This window comes from Poecilia reticulata, unplaced genomic scaffold (assembly GCF_000633615.1).
Source record: "Poecilia reticulata strain Guanapo unplaced genomic scaffold, Guppy_female_1.0+MT scaffold_212, whole genome shotgun sequence".
Classification (NCBI taxonomy): domain Eukaryota; kingdom Metazoa; phylum Chordata; class Actinopteri; order Cyprinodontiformes; family Poeciliidae; genus Poecilia; species Poecilia reticulata.
The window spans coordinates 477,488-496,630 of NW_007615022.1; the positions used below are offsets into that span (position 1 = coordinate 477,488).

The following is a 19,143-nucleotide window of genomic DNA, read 5'->3' on the forward strand; positions in this document are numbered from 1 at the left end:
CCCAGAGTCCCCATCATTCACCTGTTCCCCAGAGTCCCCATCATTCACCTGTTCCCCAGAGTCCCCAGCATTCAGCACAGTCACCAAGTTCCCACAGTCCAAACCATATTACTCAACCACTTCCTCCTCAGAGCCCCCACCAGATAACCCAGGCGCTGCATCAGCACAGCATAAACCAGATAGCAATATTCACTCCAGAACCTGTAGAAACTATAATGCCCCCTGAAATTACTCTCAACAACTCCCAGTGTCCTAGCCAATCATCTTCTGCYGCATTAAAAAGCTTTGGCCAGAATCTCAGCAAGTCACCACCAGATGTTAACAACATTACCCAGAATGCCTCAGCACACGGTTTTACTGAGTTCTTCCAACCACCAACCTCACCTTGCAGCGTTACCTCTGAGATTTCTGCAGTACTTGCACAAAACCCTGTTACAGCTCCTCCCACTAGTTTGTTATGCCCCACCCACTCTGACCCCTTCCTCCTGACCTCGATGACCTTTACTTCCAGTGCCTCCTCCCACTCTCTGTGCTCCTCCTCCTCTCTCCTCTGTTCTCTGGATTCTCCATTCAGCTTCCCTCCCATGACATCATCTGCCCCATCTCATCTGGCTATGCCCCCTCCACATCAGAGCCCGCCCCCTGTAGAGCTAATCCCGCCCCCAGCCCAGTTGCTTGGCTCTGATGATGAAGAGCAGGAAGACCCTTCAGATTATTGTAAAGGTGAGTTGATTAAACCTTCAGGCTTACTACTGACACCTGACCATCTTCTCATCTCTACCCAAAATGGCTACACAAAGTCAACTTCAATATGCTGCATTGCAATAACATTTTTCCTCTCAAGTTGAAGAGAAGTTAGGACAGTGGAGCCATGTACCTCTCTAAAGGGCTAGTTTGAATGTGTGAGAAGTTATCAGTTGTACTTCCCTGATTTGTAGTAGAAAGATGTCACATCACTGACAGCTTGTTGGAATCTGTAAGCTAGCAGCTAGTCAGATGTAAACTGTCCGTTTTAACCGACTTCAGCCATTCAAACAACTCAAGCCAAACATGTTCTTGTCCTTTTAGCTCTTCTTTATCCTGTGGGGGGAGAACTTCCTGGCAGGTTCCACCTTGGACAGGTCGCCAATAGAGCACAAAGACCAGATTACAATCCTGCCTAGAGCAGGTCTTGTAGAGAACGTGTATGTATCCCCAAAACATTGATAGTACAGAGGAGAGAGAGGCATGTTTGAAACCTCTGGGTATGGAAACGCTGGAGTCATATTTACCTCCAGCCTCCTAAGTCTACAGCAGCATAGCTACTAAGATATCTTAAGATAAGCTAAGCCAGTCCCGTAGACTGACGCATCCTCTAGACCAGGAGCGGACAACTCTCCTGGTCTAGAGGACCACACCTGAGCCAAATGACCAGGTCATTAGCAGGACTCTGGAAAAGTTGACTGCATACTAAGGAGGTGATTCAGCCATTTGATTGAAGTGTGTTAGACCAGGAACACGTGTAAACGTTGCAGGACACCGGCCCTTGAGGACTGGAGTTGCCAACCCTGGTCTCAATCCTTAGGCACTCTGATTGGAGTGCACTGAAGGTAAATGTAGGTTACTGAGCAGCATAATTTCAAAATGGAACTCATGTGTCTATAAAGTTCCACAGGTGACAGTCCACGGCAGGGCAGAAACAAGAAGTGAAGTCAAAGTAAATGTCTGTAGACCACAAGGACTTAATTGGTTCAAGGAACAAATTCCAGAAAAGGATGATGGATGCAGGACAAAAAACACTTTGGCAACAATGAATGCTATGAAAAGCACCGCTGTCTGCATAATTTGGGAATAGAAGAAGTTTGGGAAAACCAGGACCAACCATGTGTCTGTCCATCTACCAAACCATTTTGAGGAATGGGGTCTTGGTGAGAGAAGTGACTGAGAGCATTCTCTCAGTAGGTTAGTCATTGCTAGCACATTTCGTCAGTCAGTGTTGATGATAGAATGGCCAACATTTCAAACAGAAGTCTTCTCATGTTGTCACTATCAGGTATGTGTGGATTGTCCTGTACCTGGAGACAAGTCTCACTCTGTGGTCTCTGACTCTCCAGGTGGATACTACCCAGTAAAGATCGGAGACCTGTTCAACGGCCGCTACCATGTGGTCAGGAAACTGGGCTGGGGACACTTTTCCACAGTGTGGCTCTGCTGGGACCTGCAGTCAGTAGTGACTTGTGTTTGAAAAGCATGTTTCCACAGATCAACTCGTTTCAGACTCTCAATGTATGTTTTCTTCAGAAAGAAGCGCTTTGTGGCCATGAAGGTGGTGAAGAGCGCTCCTCATTACACCGAGACGGCTCTGGATGAAATCAAACTGCTGCGATGTGTGAGTATGATGTCCTGATCTCTACCACCAGCGGTTACTGGTGTGCTCAGGTAACCTGTCTCTCTCCAGGTGAGGGACAGCGACCCCTCTGACTCGTACAGAGAAACCATCGTCCAGCTCATTGATGACTTCAAGATCTCTGGAATCAATGGAGTGCGTATCCTTAACCATGAGCTGTCCTTCTGCCCCCAGGCTGTGTCCACCCATTGTCCACCTGTCTCAGTAGTTTCCTCAGCCTTTCTCAGATGTCTGTATGGTTCTGGAGGTTCTGGGTCATCAGTTATTAAAATGGATCATTAAATCAAACTATATGGGACTTCCTCTGGTCTGTGTCAAGACCATCATCCGACAGGTACCACCGCCACAAACGTGTAGCAAAGTGTTCGTCTGGGTTTTACTTTATTGACCTTTTGCCTGGGACGTTGCAAAGGGTCAGTACTTCATGGTTCTGCCATAACTAGGACAAAGACAATATGGTCATACTGTTATCAGTTATATTTTTAGAACCATATGCTTTCTAACGACACTTCCATTGTTTACACCACATTCTTGGGCTTACTATACAAATTCTGCGCACTCCGTCTGCAAACAGCTCAGATTTGATTGTCCAGGGCATCTATTGCTTACATTTCTCATGAATAATCCCTGATTTCCCACAATCCAAATGGATACTAGAACGTTTGTTGAGTGCTAAGCTCCCTATAGCAGCTTTGTGTTTGCCTGCAGCACCTCCGCAGGACCTCCTAGTATGTGGAGGCCTTAACTCCGACATGGTGACTAGGACACCTTGACTACATCGTACTCTGGCTGATTGGCCTGTAGCCTTTTGATGGTTCTGACCCAAACTCGGTTGCGTGTCTGCAGGTGCTGCAGGGACTCGACTACCTTCACACCAAGTGTAAGATTATTCACACAGACATCAAGCCGGAGAACATCCTCCTGGTTGTTGACGACGTCTACGTCAGAAGATTGGCGGCTGAGGCCACCTTCTGGCAGAGAGCCGGAGCCCCGCCCCCCTCAGGGTCATCAGGTGAGGGCCACCAGCTGATTGGTCAGTAGGTGCTGGAGGTGTATTTTGGAGTTCAGATCTTCTCCCTGTCAGTCTGTCATTACTGGGACCAGTAACTCGGAGCTGTGGGTTGTGGTTGAACTGGCTTCCTGTGGTTTCCTGTCTTTCCTTCACCTGCTTCTTCTAACTGAACCGTTTCTTCTTTCTGTTTCTGTCTTTCCTCCCTGATGGTTTCCTTCCATCTGTGTCTCTAGTTAGCACGGCTCCCAGGGATGAAGAGGTGAGTGCCCAGGTGTGACCTCTGCTGTGTTCTGATTGGTTATCTCACTCTGATAAATCAATACATTTTAGTGGACATAAACGTATCATGATTTTGATTCCAGTTAGTTTTTGGTGGATGTTTGTTTCTTTATGTGGGCGTGGCCACAGTGACATCAGGCAGGCAGGCAGCTGTTATAGCACCACCTAGTGGCTGTCGGAGACATTTCATATTTAGAAACTTCACCTTAAGTCTCAGGTGTCACATGACCTGCTTGGCCCCGCCCCCATGACCACACCCACTTCCTGAGACAGAAAGTGATCAACACAGTTTGAAATAAACTGCCTGGCCTCACCTGTGTGTGTGTGTGTGTGTGTGTGCGTGTGTGTGTGTGTGTGTAGATGGGGAAGTTGTCAAAAAACAAGAAGAAAAAGTTGAAAAGGAAGGCAAAGCGTCAACAGAAGCTCCTAGAGGAAAGGCTCATGGATATACAGGTACACCTGTTGGACCTCGTACGTACTGGAGTGACAGTACACACATCATGGATCCAACAGTGATGTAGCAGCAGCAGCCAGTCAGATGAACACAAGTGCTTCTCTGTGTTTCCAGAGGATGGATGAGGAGGAAGGACTACAGCAGCCTGACGATGTCGACCCGACCTGTGAGTAAAAACGGCCTGTTGGATGTTAACGGTTTATTTTAGTCGGATTCGTGTGCAGTTGAACCCCACGCTGCGCCCCGACGCGGCACCAGGCACCCGTCCAGGCCACTCATGTTGTTTGCTTGTTGGACGGGCGGTACTGAAATGTCAGCTTTCCACCTGCGGAATAATGTAGTTCATTCATTCATTCATTCATTCATTCATTCATTCATTCCAGCCTGTCGTTTAGAGGTGTTTGAACCCGGAGTTGTCCAGGTCAGTTGGTGGTTCCAGGTTCCACTTTTCGCCTTAAAGAAAACATTTTAGTCACATGATGCTTTCAGCAGGAACCTCCTGCAGTCAGACTGAGTCACTCTGACACGTAGGTAACTTCTTGTTTTACACGGTTTGTCTGGGTGGTTAAAGGCCGCTAGCTTAGCATTAGCGCTAGCTGCTTGACCAGAGTATGACGACGGGTCTGAATGTTTTTGAGCTTCGTTCCCTGGACGGCCAGTGAATTGCTGTCTTGTTGGTGACTCTCCTCCTTCCTGCTGCGAGGCGTGGAAACATGAATGTTCTCTCGTTCTGCATCAATGTCCACTAAACTAAAACACAGCAGAAATGTTTCTTCGTTCTCAGGTTCTGTGGTCGTCAATGGCAACGCTTTCTGCTCCACAGCCAATCACAAGCCAAGCCCAGATTCCAGCAGCTCCTGGTTGGACGACAGGTTCAGTGACCCCGCCCCCGGACGCTTCTCCAGCCCCGCCTCCGGCCTATCAGGGCTCTCCAGCTCAGTGATGTCAGCGACCTCCGAGTCGGCGCTGTCCACCCAGTCGGGATGCTCCAGCGGACGAGACGGTGAGACGTTCAGTTGTTACGATGGAGAATTAGAGCCAGATTTAGATTTTTTATTCTTTTATTGTGAGAATAAAGTCCTGATGTTAGCAGAAGAAAGTCAGAGAATTATGAAAACAAGTTGTTTAATGAGCAAAGATTTGATTTATCCAACAGTTTTGATCCTTTTATGGAGGATTCTGTTTCTTTCTTCTGTAATATTTAGACTTTACCTTTATTGTACGACGTTATTCTTATTACACTGAATGTTTATTATTGACATGTGAAAAAATATCCTGGCCAGGATTTTCTTGTAAAAGAGATTTTTAATCTCAAAAAGATTTTCTGGTGAAATAAACGTTAATAAATAAAAGTTACGTTTTCTGTTGTCTCTCTGTTCTTATTTTGGATCGGGAGTCCGTATTGATCGTATTGATCGTATTGATCATATTGATCGTATTGATCGTATTGTTCGTATTGATCGTATTGATCGTATTGGACATTGGAAAGTCAACATGTCTGGTTTTCTAGCTGTTTGGTTGGTCGGTGTCGCCATCAGACGGTGTAATGGCGCTGACTCACCAGCAGGTGGTCAGCGATCTGATTGGCTGAGTTTGTGACCAGTCCCAGCGAAGTTGTTCTCTTGTTGGCAGGATTCAGTTCATCGGACTTCGTCCTGAACCCTCTGGACCCGCAGAACGCCGACCGGCTCCGAGTGAAGATCGCTGACCTGGGGAACGCCTGCTGGGTGGTGAGACATCTTCATCCTCTCCTCTTCCTCCTGTGCAGCTCCGACCAATCAGACGGCTCCCTCTCTCCTTCACTGTGTCTGAGCAGCACAAACACTTCACCGAGGACATCCAGACCAGGCAGTACCGGGCCCTGGAGGTTCTGATCGGAGCAGAGTACGGGCCGCCGGCGGACATCTGGAGCACCGCCTGCATGGTGCGCGCACGCACACACACACACACACACACGCACACACACACACACACACACAGTCGATAATTTTCAGAAAGTTTCTGTTGGATTTCTGGAAGCTGCTCAGAATAATTCATGTTTCACACAAATGGCTCCCCCTGCTGGTGAACTAGAGAAATGATCAGTTTTCTGATGTTTTAGTTTCTGCTCTCTGCTGCCACCACCTGGTGACCAACGGTCTGTCACACATTGAGTAATATTATTATTACACAATTAGACAGGCTGGAAGATAATAATAATAATAACAATGTTATTATCCCCCAGTGAAGACTCTGTGTGTTATGAGTTGATTAGACAGTAAAAACTTTTATGATAAATATAAAAATAATTATATTTATCAAATATAATTGGTTTTTATGTCACTTATTAATTGACATAAAACAAATTAAATGCAGCAACGATATGCAGCCCCTCCAAGATGCTGCAAAACCATAATTTGGTTGCTGCAAATAACCTTCCCAAAAGGCACAAAGCATGAAACCAGGTCCAGAACCGGGTCCAGAACCGGGTCTAACCATCTTCCTCCTCCAGGCGTTCGAGCTCGCCACTGGGGATTACCTGTTCGAGCCGCATTCAGGAGAAGATTACACCAGAGACGAAGGTAAAGCAGGGGAGGGTTCTGGTCGGGTTCTGGTTCTGTACTTCCTCAGTTGTGTAACCTCTCTGCAGATCACATCGCCCACATCATGGAGCTGCTGGGTCCGCTGCCGCTGCCCTTCGCGTTGTCTGGCAGGTACTCCAGGGAATACTTCACCAGGAGAGGTGAGACCCGCCCACAGGTCCCACCGGGCTCTCTGATTGGCTCTCTGATTGGCTGTTTCTCTCGGCATACCTGTCCAGGTGAGCTGCGGCACATCTCCAACCTGAAGCCGTGGGGTCTGTTTGAGGTTCTGCTGGAGAAGTACGAGTGGCCGCTGGACCAGGCGGCGCAGTTCAGCGACTTCCTGCTCACCATGCTGGAGATGGAGCCGGATCGCCGCGCCACGGCGGCGCAGTGCCTGCAGCACGCCTGGCTGCACACATAACGCACACCTGCACACACACCTGCTCACTGTGACTCGCTGACCCGTGTGGTCGGAGACGCCTCTGCTGATTGGGCCACTGGTCAGTGGGCGGGGCCGATGAACGGTTTAGCCCCGCCTCCCCTCTGAAGCTGACCGCCAGTCACACCTGAGGAAGCCTCACCTGTCTGAACTGAGCTGAGGTTGATGCTCAGAGACGACCTTTGACCTGGCCAGGTGAAACCATCCAGATGTTTAGTCCCAGATTAACAGCTGCTGCTCACCTGGACAGGTGAACTGTCAGAGCTGACTCCAGAAATCGCTTCAGTGCTGCTGTACCTCACTTCCTGTTAGACTTCCTGATTTTCCACCTGACTTCCTGTCTTCCTTTCATACTCACTTTTTTCCTGTCTGATTTCTGATCAGTTGTTTGAGTCGATCTGATCGATGAAGCCAGCAGCTCGTCTGTTGCGTCATCGATCGATCACCGATCGATGGATTGACTATCCATCTGCTGATCACCTGATCGGCCGTCAGTCCATCAACCTGTGTGAGTTTCCGGTGCTGAACTTCCACAGATCCGCTGAAATCTGTTTTTCTCTCATTTCCCTGAATTTTAAGTGTTTTTATTGATCCGTTGTCCCTGCTTATTGATTATTGATCAGTAGATTACGAGTTCCACCTGTTCTGATGACGTTAGTGCCTTGAAACAGCCCCGCCCCCTGCAGTGACATCACTGATGATGTCAGGGGATTTTCTACCTGTTTTTGTGTGAATCTCACCTGGTCAGGTGTTCTCTGGTTTCAGAATAAAAGTCGCCTCGGTTCTGGGTTTACTGGGGGTGAATCGGAACCGTTTGGACCTGGTGGTGTAGAACCGCCCGGTTCTCTGGGTTCTGGAGGGAAACCTGCCGCGATCGGTTCCCTGGTTGTAATTTAACGTTTCTGTGCTTTAATTAAACCTTTTCTTATCAGCATCACTGGATGGGAAATTGTTTCATAATGATAATAAATGAAACGTCCTCTAGTCTCCATGGCAACAGTCCACCTGTGCAAAACGCCTGGGTGGACCTAGCCCCGCCTTCGAGGCGCAGCTCCTTCAGACTAGCCAGCAGCAATTAGCAACCAGCTGCTGAGCTGCTGCTCAGAGCGACGCTGGTAAAAACGTTAATAGAGGAGCCATGTTGGGACGACTTCCTGGAGGCGGAGCTTCAGAAAGAGCAGGAGTTCTTAAAGAGACAGAGGCCCGATTTAAAGGTGTTAAAATAGGAAGCAAATTTTTTTAGTCATATTTGATTTATGTAACATTTTTATAAGAATTGAAGGTAACATTGTTACTGATCATGGTGTCCCTTTAAGAGTCAAACTGACCAGACTGGACCAATTGATCACTGATCAAAGCTGATCCAGTTTCTGTATGAGGATGTAAAAGCTCAGTTCAGTCAGACCAGAAGGTTCAGAATAAATCTGCAGGTCAACGACTCGAAGCTCTGCTGCGTTTCCATAGCAACGACATTAATTAGGACAACAAACCGAACTCGATGTGCTGATTGATGGCTGATCATTGCTTCACTCTGTGTGTGACGGATTATTTGGCCTTTTCTTGTAGTTTCTACAGATGATGTTCGTCATAAACTGGTCCTATATAAAGTAACAGTCAGAGATTAGGGTGATGGTCAGGAGACCATCCAACCTTAAAGGCTCGTGATGGTCAGAAATCTCTTCAAACTGCTCAACAGTTTAAACTTTTCTGCTTTCATGCCAATAATAATAAACTAGGAAAACATTTTTTCCTCTGATTATTGAAGAGTATAATTAATTTTCCAGTATTTTCTTATAAAGCATGAATAAGATAAACATTGTTTATGGAAAGTTGTTGCTCCTTCTCACTGTTTTATGACTTTCAGACATTTTCTCGGTTAAATGAAAATAAATTTAAATCTAAATGATCCAATATTTTTGGTCATGTTATCCAGAAAACGCAGCAGCCAGAGTCCTGATCAAACACGGGTTGTTTCTGCCTTCATTTGGCCCCCAGTCAAATCCAGATTATAATCTCAGATTCTCCTTCTCACATAGAAATAATGAGAAATCCTCTTCCTCATCAAGTTTCTGCTGCCCCGCCTGCCTCATCCTGACTCAAGGATCAACGCTGATCTCTGGACTACAGGAAGTCATGATGCTGCCAGTTCACTCTGGAGCCGAGTCGCCCCCTGCTGGGAACCTGAAGGAAGTGTTCCAGGTGTTTCCATGTCAGATTTACCTTCCAACCTGTAAACATCCTGATGGAAAAACATTCAGAAAGTGAAATAAGACCCTAGAGAAACGGAAGCTTGAGGTGCAAAGGTTGGACCTAAACGAGTTTCAAACAAATCGTCTGGTTCCAGATCAATAATCGGTTCAAAATCCCTCGAAGTCTCTGGACCGATCCGATAATCGGCACAGAGACCGGGACTTTGAACCGATTGGCTTTCAGGTTGGACCAATCAGTGATCAGGAATCTGGACCCATCAACTGATGTGATGTAGTTCAGTTCGTCTCTACAGACGTTAGACGGGTTAATTTGACCCGTTTACAAACCAGCAGTGACTTTAGTGGACCTGGTCCCATCCAGGATTCCTGGTTCTGATCCAGTTCTGTGATAATCTGAAGCGGCGCTCCAGCTGCCATCTTCCCTGTAATCAATAATCCAGAAGCTTCGTGACGTTTTCATCTTTATTTAAGTTCTGCTCTGAATACAGACTGCAAGGGGTTAAATACCAACAAAACGTCCAGCAGCGCTCATTAATTATTCATGACATCATACCTTACCTTTCAGAATAAAAGCAGTTATTGTAAACAACTCCACGAAAAACGACTTCATGATTTTAGTGAAAATATTCCAGAACATCCGAAGAAGCTTCAGCAGCTAATTAGCATCATTAGCTCCTAATTGCAGCTAAGGTTAATTAGCAGGTCCATCAGCTAATGCTAATTAGCATCAGCTAATGCTAATCAGCTTTAGCTAATGCTAGGTGGCATTATCAATAAAAATATTTAATATTTTTAGCTTCAAAGAACTGAAACGTCCAGAACCATTCAGAATTTTACCTAAAGCAGCACAGAACCAGGGAGTCCGGGTCGGAACCAGGGAGTCCGGGTCGGAACCAGGGAGTCCGGGTCAGAACCAGGAAGTCCGGGTCCAGCCTAATATGCTAGCATGTGGTTCTGTAACGATGCTGGATCAGATTGTTTCCGTCATCCTGAAAGTTTCCACCTGCTTCTGGTTCTGCTGGACCTGAGAGCAGAACCAGAACTGATCAGAACTGAACAGACTTTTAATAGTTTTATATTTTTTAATTGATTGGTTCTGTTTAGTTTGACCCATTTTAATGTTCTGAATAAACAAAGATAGTTATCCAACTAGTCCATCAGAACCGGATCATCTGGAGTTGGAAGCGCCTTCCTGGAGGCTCCGCCCCCAACATGGCGGCTCCACAGCAAAGTCCAGTTCAGGTCCGGTTTGTAAAGTTCTGGTTCTGCTCGTCACTTCTTCCTCCGGACCACGGTCCAGCCGTCCTCTTCGTCCTGAGGAGGAGGACGTGTGGTGCTGAGGGACGGGCAGGACTCCTCACACTCCATGCCCTGCACGCACACACACACACACACACACACACACACACACACACACACACACACACACACACACACACAATTAATGGACCAACAGGAAGTTCTAATAAACTTGTTACACGTCTACTTTATAGCCATGTTGCTTAGCAACCAGTCCCGTGGCGTACCTGCGTTTCGCCGTTGCTCTCCTCATCGTCCGACTGCGCGGGCGGAGCCGTGACCTTTGCCCTCGGCGTCTTGCTCTGAGTCAGTGTGTGGACGGTGCTGCGGAGCTGCTGCAGCGCCCCCTGCTGCCAGAGGGAGAACAGCTGCAGCAGACGCTGTGACACCTGCAGACACCAGACACACCTGGTCAGGTAGCAGCGAATCAGGAGACAGAGCCACAGCTGCTGTGTGTGTGTGTGTGTGTGTGTGTGTGTGTGTGTGTGTGTGTGTGTGTGTGTGTGTGTGTGTGTGTGTGTACCTGAGGTAAGCTCCCGTCCTCCACCACCGTATCAAACTCCTGATCCATCAGCTGAGACAGGAAATCCTCCACCTCATACTGCTGCAGGTCAGCTACCCCCCCAACACACACACACACACACACACACACACACACACACACACACACACACACACACAACTGAAGTCCAACAAATACCTATAGTATATGTACACACACACACACACACACACACACACACACACACACAACTGAACTGTGACGTCAGACAGGAAGTGAGGTTCTGTTCTGTCAGAACATTAAAACGTTCCAACTGAACAGTTCTGAATCAAACGGGAAGTTATTGTCAGCCGTTACCATGGAGACGTACCGTTGTCATGGAAATACTGCTGAACGACATCCACCATCCAATCAGCTTTCTGCTGGCCGTAAACGCCTCCAAAGCCGTTGTCCACGGCGATCTGAGGGACAGAGGGACAGTTCAGGGACCAGAGGACACATCCGGAACCGGGTCAGATCCGGAACCGCTTCCAGTCGGAACCACAGCTGAAGAGAAATATTTACTTTTTAATATTTCTTATAAAATAAATCATCCGCTGGACGCGGTTCTGATGGGTCAGGGTGGTTCTGATGGGGGAGGAGGTTCGGTTCTGATGGATCAGAGTGGTTCTGATGGGGGAGGAGGTTCGGTTCTGATGGGTCAGGGACGTTTGAGTCTGATGTATTGTTCAAAAGGTCCAATCTCAGCCCGAACCTGTTACTGACAGAAAATGAACAAACTGGGTCAGCGCTGAGCAGAACCAGAACCAAAACCTGGATCATAACTGGATCTTGAGCAGCCGTTTCTGAGCTCCGAATTAGACCGGTTCGGTATGAGACGGAACCAACCCAAACAGGAGCTGCTAGCATTAGCTAGATATTTTCAGCCCACTGATCACGTGTTCCAGTGGAACCGCCTGATTATCTCTCCGTCCCCTCAGACCTGGTTCCGAACCCGGTGGTTGACCCGGTTCGGAGCTCACCTGTAGAACCGGCCACGTCTGAAGAACCGCCCGAACTCCCTCCGTGAAGAGTTCACGCGACGCCGTGGAGGCCGCCATCTTGGACCTTCTTCTTCTTGATTTTAATGGCGGCTGGTGCACAAGGTGGTGCATACCGCCACCAGCCGACGAGGAGGACCAACAACAGCCTCATCCGTTCAACGAACCCAGTTAGCGTCAAATACAGACAAAATAATGTTCAACATTCATCAGAAGAACTGTTTTTTTCATAATCTGATTCTTAGAACGCCAAAGTTAAATATTTACTTAATAAACAAAATATTTAGGTAGCTCAGAGTTAACTAAACATTGAGCTCAGAATATCTGAAGCTAAATATTTATCTGGCTAAATACAATTTATGGAGCTAAATATTTAACTTTCTTACTAAACGTTTAGATGGAAATTGTGACATTTATAAACGAATGAATAACATGGTGAAAATATGGGCTAAAACAACAAATTCCCATCGGTTTCTCTTATGACAGGCTAAGTAACACAAATTGTTGCTGGTAATTTTTGACTGTATGACTTTATAAATGATGAATCATAAAACTCGAGCATGAAGTCGCTGCTTCATCTGTGAACCTGGTTCTGGTCCGCTACCCACCAATCCGCAGTGGATCCACAGGAACTGGTTCAAGTCCACATTCTAATTTTTTCTTCACTCTAGTATTTTTTTGTTTTATTCTGAATGAGATAATTTCGCCTGTTTTGTTATTTTTCAGATGTTTTCTCTGGTTTCATCAGCCTGTAGTTCCACATGTCGGCCAGCAGGGGCAACACCTGGTAACCTTCAGGTTCCATCCGTCAGAAATCTGCGGAAACCAACAGAACCAGAGCCCTGAAGAAACCTGCATGAATCGGTTCTGACCACCCGAACAGAACCAGTACCACCTCACTGAGACCCAAACACTGAAACCAGGACATTTGAAATTAAATAATTTATTCACAGAGAGATTCATCGGAATGTTGGAGGTTCTGGATCTGTGGATTGAGGTTCTGTTTCACTGAGATGCTCAGAACCTGAACCTCAGAACCAGAACCCAGCACTGACCATCATAGGTTCCATGGAAACAGAGCAACAGGTGAGCTCCTCAGGTAAACCCTCCTGCAGTTCACCCATTTCTTACTAAACATCTAGTGCAAAACTTTTATTGTGAAAAGTCAGACTCTGACAGGAAGTGCTCTAGTGTTGTTAGTGATGTCACAGACCCCCACCAGGCAGAATGACGTCTCCATGTCCATTGTTGCCATGGCAGCATCACTGAGCTCCACACCATCCCCTGAACACAACATGTCTCCACTTCCTGTCTGACCTAAAGTCTGGTTTTCACAATAAAAGCTCAGCATCTTCATGATAATGATGGTGATGATGTCATCAGGCTCTGCTCTGGTTGGCTGGTACCTGAGGAGGAGAGAAGACAGGTTTCATCATCGGTCAGGGGTCAGATGTTTCTGTCGGGGTCAGGATGAGTTCAAGCATCAAATCAAGGTTTTGTTCTTCGTCAGTAGAAACGCTGAAACGTTCCTTGCCTCCAGCAGGTGGAGCTACTGAGTTCTGTCGGGCTCGATCTTGGTGTCTCCGTTCGGTTTGTCGGTCTTCTGGGACAGCGTGGCTGCCTGGACGACCGCCTGCAGCGAAGCAGCATGGCGGTTAGAGCAACAGGGAACCACAGCAACAACCACCTGAGAAGAACACCTGGTTCTCACCTTGAAGCTCCTCTTCCTCTTCTGGACGTTCTGCTCCGGGTGGAAGACGATGACATAAACTTTGGGCATGTACAGCATCCCCAGAGAGACAGAAGCACTGAGGGACATGGAGACGGTCAGGGTGGCGGTCTGGATGAACATCTGAGGAGACAGAGACCCGAACTGAACAGAACCACCTTCATGTCTGCAGAACTCCTCCAGAAACACAGAAAACAATCAAATCCTGGAGAACAGAGGAACCTGCTCAGGTTGTTATACAAAAGTTCTCAGTCTTTGTTTCTGGTACGACCATAAATCTGATGCACATCCGCGATCAGCAGCGACGAAGCTGCTTCTCTGCGTCAACTGGGTGTTAATTTCTGCTTCTGACTGGACAACGGGAAAAATATTTTCAGTTTACGTTGTGCTAAAAGGAGTTAGCTTAACAGCAAAGCTATTCAGGCCTAAAATCTCAAAGCTAAGCATGTAGCAGCTAACGCTAACGTCCATGTCCACATGCATACAGAAGCTCCATGGAGGATCAGGGCTTCACTTTGTTCCAATCTGCTGGTTAAGAACAGATTAAAAGCTGTAAATGTCTCTGTTGTTGAGATCAGATGACAGTTTATTCAGTAATTTAGCGACAAAAAGAGTTTTGAATCGAAAATGTTACTTTTTTTTGTTGACAAAATACAATTAATTAATTATAAGCCCTGAAATTAACTCGAGTCCCCCCACTGGCCCATTAATATTTCATATTTATTGTGTGTGTGTATGTGTGTGTGTGTGTGTGGTTGCTTAGCTATGGTTGTCTCTACTGGCCTTTACTTGATAGTGAATAGACAAGAAGGAGGGTAACAAGAGGGGGAAGGCATGTGGCAAAGGTCGCCAGGCCGGGAATCGAACCTGCGGCGGCCGCGTTGAGGACTAGGGTCTCCATATGTGGGTTGTGCTTAACCCTTCGCACCCCCTGGGGACTGGTTCTTGACTTACCACCAGCATTATGAGGACATTTGTAGCTGTGAGGACGTTTTGCACACAATATAAAAAGATAATTTGCGGGGTACACTGTTAGCTATATAACTACTATACTGCCTTTACCTTGTACCTCATGTTAAGGCATAAATACATTTTTGAAAGAAAAAAAAAGATAATTTGTGGGATAGGGTTAGGTATAAACTTGAGGGGGTCAGGGAAAAGGTCAAAGTTAGGCTACAGAAACTAAAGGGAGTCAACTGAAGTCCACAGTAGAATATTGAGGGAGGAATGTGTGTGTGAAGCTAACGGCTCCTGCAGCAGTAATCCTCTCCCAGCTCCTGTTGGTTCTGTTGTTCTCAGATAAAAAGCTTCTCTTAAATCCTCCTTCATGAAGCACCAGAACCGAGAGAGAGGAGGAGGTCCGGCTGTTATCAGAGAACCACAGAAGAAGAACCGGCGTGTGACCTGCTGTTGTTTGCAGCTCTTCTCATTCATGTTTTCATGAATTATTCTCTTTGAAACTTTCCAAGCAGCTGCCGAAACATCCTGGAAAGTCTCCATGTTCTGCTGCGGCCTCCATCTTTAATCCTGCAGAGGAGCTTTTATTTTGTCGGATCAGCAGTTCTGAAAGCCTCTTTCCTCCTCCCTGATATTTTGGTCTGTTTGTCTCTTTTGTTGGGGCGTTTGGGCCTCGTTACGTGTCGGTTCTAATCTGTATAATCCGACCTGAAAGTGTCTGTGTGGTTTATCTGTCGCATAACGGACCCGTCCCTCCCCCCGGCGCCGCTGACCCAAACACTCCAGCCTCCACCTGGTTTCTGTCTGCAGTGACAGGATGGAGCCGGGTTCCTCTGGTCCGCTCACTTCTACTCAGGTTCTGATTGTTGTCCTGATGCACACTGACCAGAAGATTCTGGAGAACCTGCAGGAACCAGAACTGAACCAGAATAATACAGACATGAAGCCGGCTTGTTTAAAGGAACAGAGATGGTTCCTCTGAGGTTCTTCCTGGTTCCTCTAGGTTACCTTTGGTTCTGGCCATATCTAACCAACTCACTTGAAGTCTGGTCCGGTTCTAAGCAACTACCTGAAGTCCAGTCCTACCTTCTCGGTGGACTGAGCAGTACCAAAGAAGATGGGGACGAAGGCCAGCCAGACGATGCAGGTGGTGTACATGGTGAAGCCGATGGGCTTCGCTTCATTGAACGTCTCCGGAACGCCTCGGCTCTTCACGGCGTAAACCGTACACGTTACCTAGCAACGGAGGACGCAATGCAGTTTCTTACAAACAGAAATATTCAGGTTCCCTCCCAACAGACGTCACAGATGCAGCTGAGAATTACAGTCCAGTTCTGGTGTTTGTTATGGCTTTGAAGGAAAACCCCATACTGTGAAGTACGTTGGTGGAACCATCATGCTGAGGGAAAGTATTTTTTTACCATGAGGACGATGCTGTAGCTCAGGCAGCAGATGATGGATAGGTCCGACATGTCACACTTGAGGATGCCGCGGGCCAGGTCTGGGTTTGGTGGGCGGAGCTCCTCGTAGTCGATGATGGTGTGAGGAGGAACCACAGCGAACCACACGAACACGCCCAGAACCTGACGGACACCCAGGCGTCACACAAGGTACCTGCAGGTCACGTGACTTGCGTCCACTTACCTGGACAGAAATGAGGATGAAGGTGATGGCGAGCTGGGAGGTGGGGCTTATGAATTTGGGAGGAGTCACCGACTTCTTGCCCTGTTCGAAGATTCTGTAAATGCGGTTGGTTTTGGTTAGCATGGCGGAGTAGGTGATGGCCATGCCGAGGCCCAGCAGGAGGCGCCGGAACGCACACACCACCACACCTGGCTCGGCGATCATCAGGAAGGTGATCAGGTAAATTAGAAAGATACCTGGATGGAGAGAGGCGAGGTCATCCACTGCTGATGACCTCATCCTCAATGATGTCATCCATGCTGACAATGATGTCACTCACACCAATGATGACATCATCCATACTGATCATGTCACACAGCAGCATGTCATTTAGTCAGTCTCCAGTTTTTCACAATTCTGCAACTGCACAATTTCCACATGCCAATAAAATATCGTGTTTTGGTGATACTAACTCCCACCTGCAGGTGGCAGTATTACTTGTTCTCCTCTACTGCTGCAGCCTGATGTCCAGCTATAGTCTGTGATCATTCTTAATGTCATACATGAGTGAAAATATCTCAAGATGTCCAGCAAGTATTCCTAAAGTATCACCAGAAAATCGGTCAGTTTGACTGCAAAAATCACCAAAGTAACCGTGAAATCCTGGAGGGACCGATCAGCGAACTCACCGGTCAGGAGGACGTAGCTCAGCTCTCTTCCGGACGCCCTGACGATAGGGGTGTCATTAAAGCGGATGAAGGTTGCCACCACGGCGCTGGTTGCTAGGATCCCCAGCATGGCGAGCGAGGCGGGCACTAGGGCCCAGGGAGAGTTCCACTCCAGCTTGATGATGGGCGTGGGACAGCAGGCCGTCCGGTTGGGGACGGGCCGCATGTCCGTTGGACACATTTCACAGGTGAACTCGTCCAACTGGTACTGGTACCCGTCACAGAGCTGCAGGCAGGTGGGACACGTTTCATTCCTTTTACCTCACTTCCTGTAACCATGTTCCAGGCTCCGGGTACCTCGCAGTGCCAGCAGCAGGGGACTCCCTTCACCATCTTCTTCCGCTCTCCGGGTTTGCAGGGGAAGCTACAGATGGACTCTGGAACGGACTTGTCTCCTCCGGACCACTGCATCTCCTCCAGCTGCAGAAACACACACCAGGTCAGGGACAGAAACGTCCTGCGGCCCGACCTTCATCGCACCGACTCACATTGAGCCTCAGGTTGTTGGTCCATTGGCCGATGACGTGGTAGCCAGGGTGGCTGTGGTTGGTCATCTGAAACTGGAAGATATCGTAGCGTCCTGGAGCGTCTCCGTTCTCATTGAACAGGACGCTGGTTCCAGCACTTCCTGGAAGACAGAGGGACGGATGGTAGTTTTACTGGGAGTTCTGGGATCTGGACTGGAAATATAGAAGCTCTCTTGTCCTACGAATCATATGAAACAAATAAAACAAACATCTCATTCACTCAGCCACACCCATCGGTAGGCACCTTGCTCAAAGGCACATCAGCAGGAACCGATTGCAGAGCCACGACGGCACGGCCCTGATCAGGCTTCATCAGGGCCGTGCAGAGACCTTCAGAGGGCTCAGAGTTAACAAGGGGCCCATTGAACAAGGTCTTAAAACAGCGTACAATAACACATATTAATCAAGAATCTAATATTTAATCGGATCATACTGGATCGTGTCCTCATGTGGGGACAATGAAAAATGAATATAGTCCCAGGTGAGGAGATCAGGTCTAACAGATCTATGTAACATAGATCTGTTAGACCTGATCTATGTTACAGACCATAGATCTGAACCTGCAGCATCATTTATGGAGAATGGCAACGTTATTACATTTTGTTTAATGCATTCAGCTGAGAAAACGTTTCGGATTTAATTAGGACACTTTGTAAAAGTTTAAATCTTTATAGTTTGATTGTTGTGTTGCCATGGCTACAATATGGTGTAATATTTGTGTTTGAGCTGGTTTGTTCACAAATACAGCAAATAACCAATAATCAATGATTGAATTTAAACTCGGCATCTCTGGAATCTACCTGGAAACCACCTAGAATCCACCTGGAATTTACCTGGAATCCACCTGGAATCTACCTGGAATCCCCCGGTGGCCCCTATGTCAGTCCTCTGATGCTTTTGGGACATTTTGATCAATTTAATTGTGTCATGTTTGGTTTATGCTGCGGTTCTAATTATTGCTGCAGTATTTTCTGATGTTTATGTTCTGAAGTCCAATTGGGTCGAATCTCCTTTAACACTGGAGGTTCTGCAACAACTTCTATTAAAGCCGCTCACCTCCAGCCCAGAACCTGTCAGCAGCGGCTTTAACCCGCCTGGTAGAAACATTGAGGAGAAGCAGAGCACAGAGAGCAGGTGGTACCGGTTGGTACCAGTTGGAACCGGTTGGTACCAGTTGGTACCAGTTGTACCGGGGCTCTGAGTTGCTTCACCGTGACACTGGTTCTTCATATCAGGATGTCTGGTTCTGACACAGCGGTGGGACCGACTCAGGCTGCCTGCAGCAAACCGGGCATTTAGCGCGGCTCTGGGGCATTTAGCGCAGCTCTGGGGCATTTAGTGCGGCTCTGGGGCATGTAGTGCGGCTCTGGGGCATTTAGTGCAGCTCTGGGGCA

The 19,143-nt window shown here is 47.5% G+C and overlaps 3 protein-coding genes and 1 long non-coding RNA gene across 6 annotated transcripts in view; 2 read left to right on the forward strand and 2 right to left on the reverse strand.

Moving 5' to 3' along the window:
- srpk3 (SRSF protein kinase 3) overlaps positions 1–8,071 on the forward strand; it is an 11,067-nt gene extending 2,996 nt beyond the window's left edge. Inside the window, exons 4-18 of one of the 2 annotated variants that reach the window (XM_008402327.2) lie at positions 1–723; positions 2,094–2,202; positions 2,281–2,368; positions 2,438–2,525; positions 2,614–2,720; positions 3,233–3,398; positions 3,632–3,657; positions 4,038–4,130; positions 4,246–4,297; positions 4,916–5,134; positions 5,764–5,861; positions 5,948–6,055; positions 6,623–6,692; positions 6,761–6,853; positions 6,932–8,071. In XM_008402327.2, the coding sequence (XP_008400549.1) occupies positions 1–723; positions 2,094–2,202; positions 2,281–2,368; positions 2,438–2,525; positions 2,614–2,720; positions 3,233–3,398; positions 3,632–3,657; positions 4,038–4,130; positions 4,246–4,297; positions 4,916–5,134; positions 5,764–5,861; positions 5,948–6,055; positions 6,623–6,692; positions 6,761–6,853; positions 6,932–7,116 (2,225 nt within the window). In that variant the 3' untranslated portion in view covers positions 7,117–8,071. The remainder of the gene's footprint in view (positions 724–2,093; positions 2,203–2,280; positions 2,369–2,437; positions 2,526–2,613; positions 2,721–3,232; positions 3,399–3,631; positions 3,658–4,037; positions 4,131–4,245; positions 4,298–4,915; positions 5,135–5,763; positions 5,862–5,947; positions 6,056–6,622; positions 6,693–6,760; positions 6,854–6,931) is intronic. The other variant, XM_017303209.1, reaches the window with a different exon arrangement.
- Positions 8,072–9,788: 1,717 nt separating this feature from the next.
- tsr2 (TSR2 ribosome maturation factor) lies at positions 9,789–12,322 on the reverse strand. The gene is made up of 5 exons (XM_008402332.2): positions 12,168–12,322; positions 11,516–11,606; positions 11,167–11,258; positions 10,871–11,032; positions 9,789–10,715 (listed from the first exon to the last, which is right to left on the reverse strand). Exons 1-5 carry the CDS (start codon positions 12,297–12,299, stop codon positions 10,617–10,619), a joined length of 576 nt encoding a protein of 191 aa, XP_008400554.1. The 5' UTR covers positions 12,300–12,322; the 3' UTR covers positions 9,789–10,616.
- Positions 11,166–13,818, forward strand: LOC103460231 (uncharacterized). The gene is made up of 3 exons (XR_532880.2): positions 11,166–11,253; positions 12,912–13,649; positions 13,729–13,818. It is a non-coding gene; the product is annotated as an uncharacterized LOC103460231 (long non-coding RNA).
- The window catches only part of grm6a (glutamate receptor, metabotropic 6a), a 12,053-nt gene continuing 6,416 nt past the window's right edge, over positions 13,507–19,143 (reverse strand). The window contains exons 8-16 of one of the 2 annotated variants that reach the window (XM_008402331.2): positions 17,711–17,850; positions 17,520–17,642; positions 17,184–17,448; positions 16,516–16,751; positions 16,293–16,454; positions 15,958–16,107; positions 13,897–14,037; positions 13,720–13,818; positions 13,507–13,591 (exon numbers count right to left, since the gene is read on the reverse strand). In XM_008402331.2, coding sequence (XP_008400553.1) covers positions 13,735–13,818; positions 13,897–14,037; positions 15,958–16,107; positions 16,293–16,454; positions 16,516–16,751; positions 17,184–17,448; positions 17,520–17,642; positions 17,711–17,850 — 1,301 coding nt within the window. In that variant the 3' untranslated portion in view covers positions 13,507–13,591; positions 13,720–13,734. Of the gene's footprint in view, positions 13,592–13,719; positions 13,819–13,896; positions 14,038–15,957; positions 16,108–16,292; positions 16,455–16,515; positions 16,752–17,183; positions 17,449–17,519; positions 17,643–17,710; positions 17,851–19,143 lie in introns of those variants that run through there. The other variant, XM_017303223.1, reaches the window with a different exon arrangement.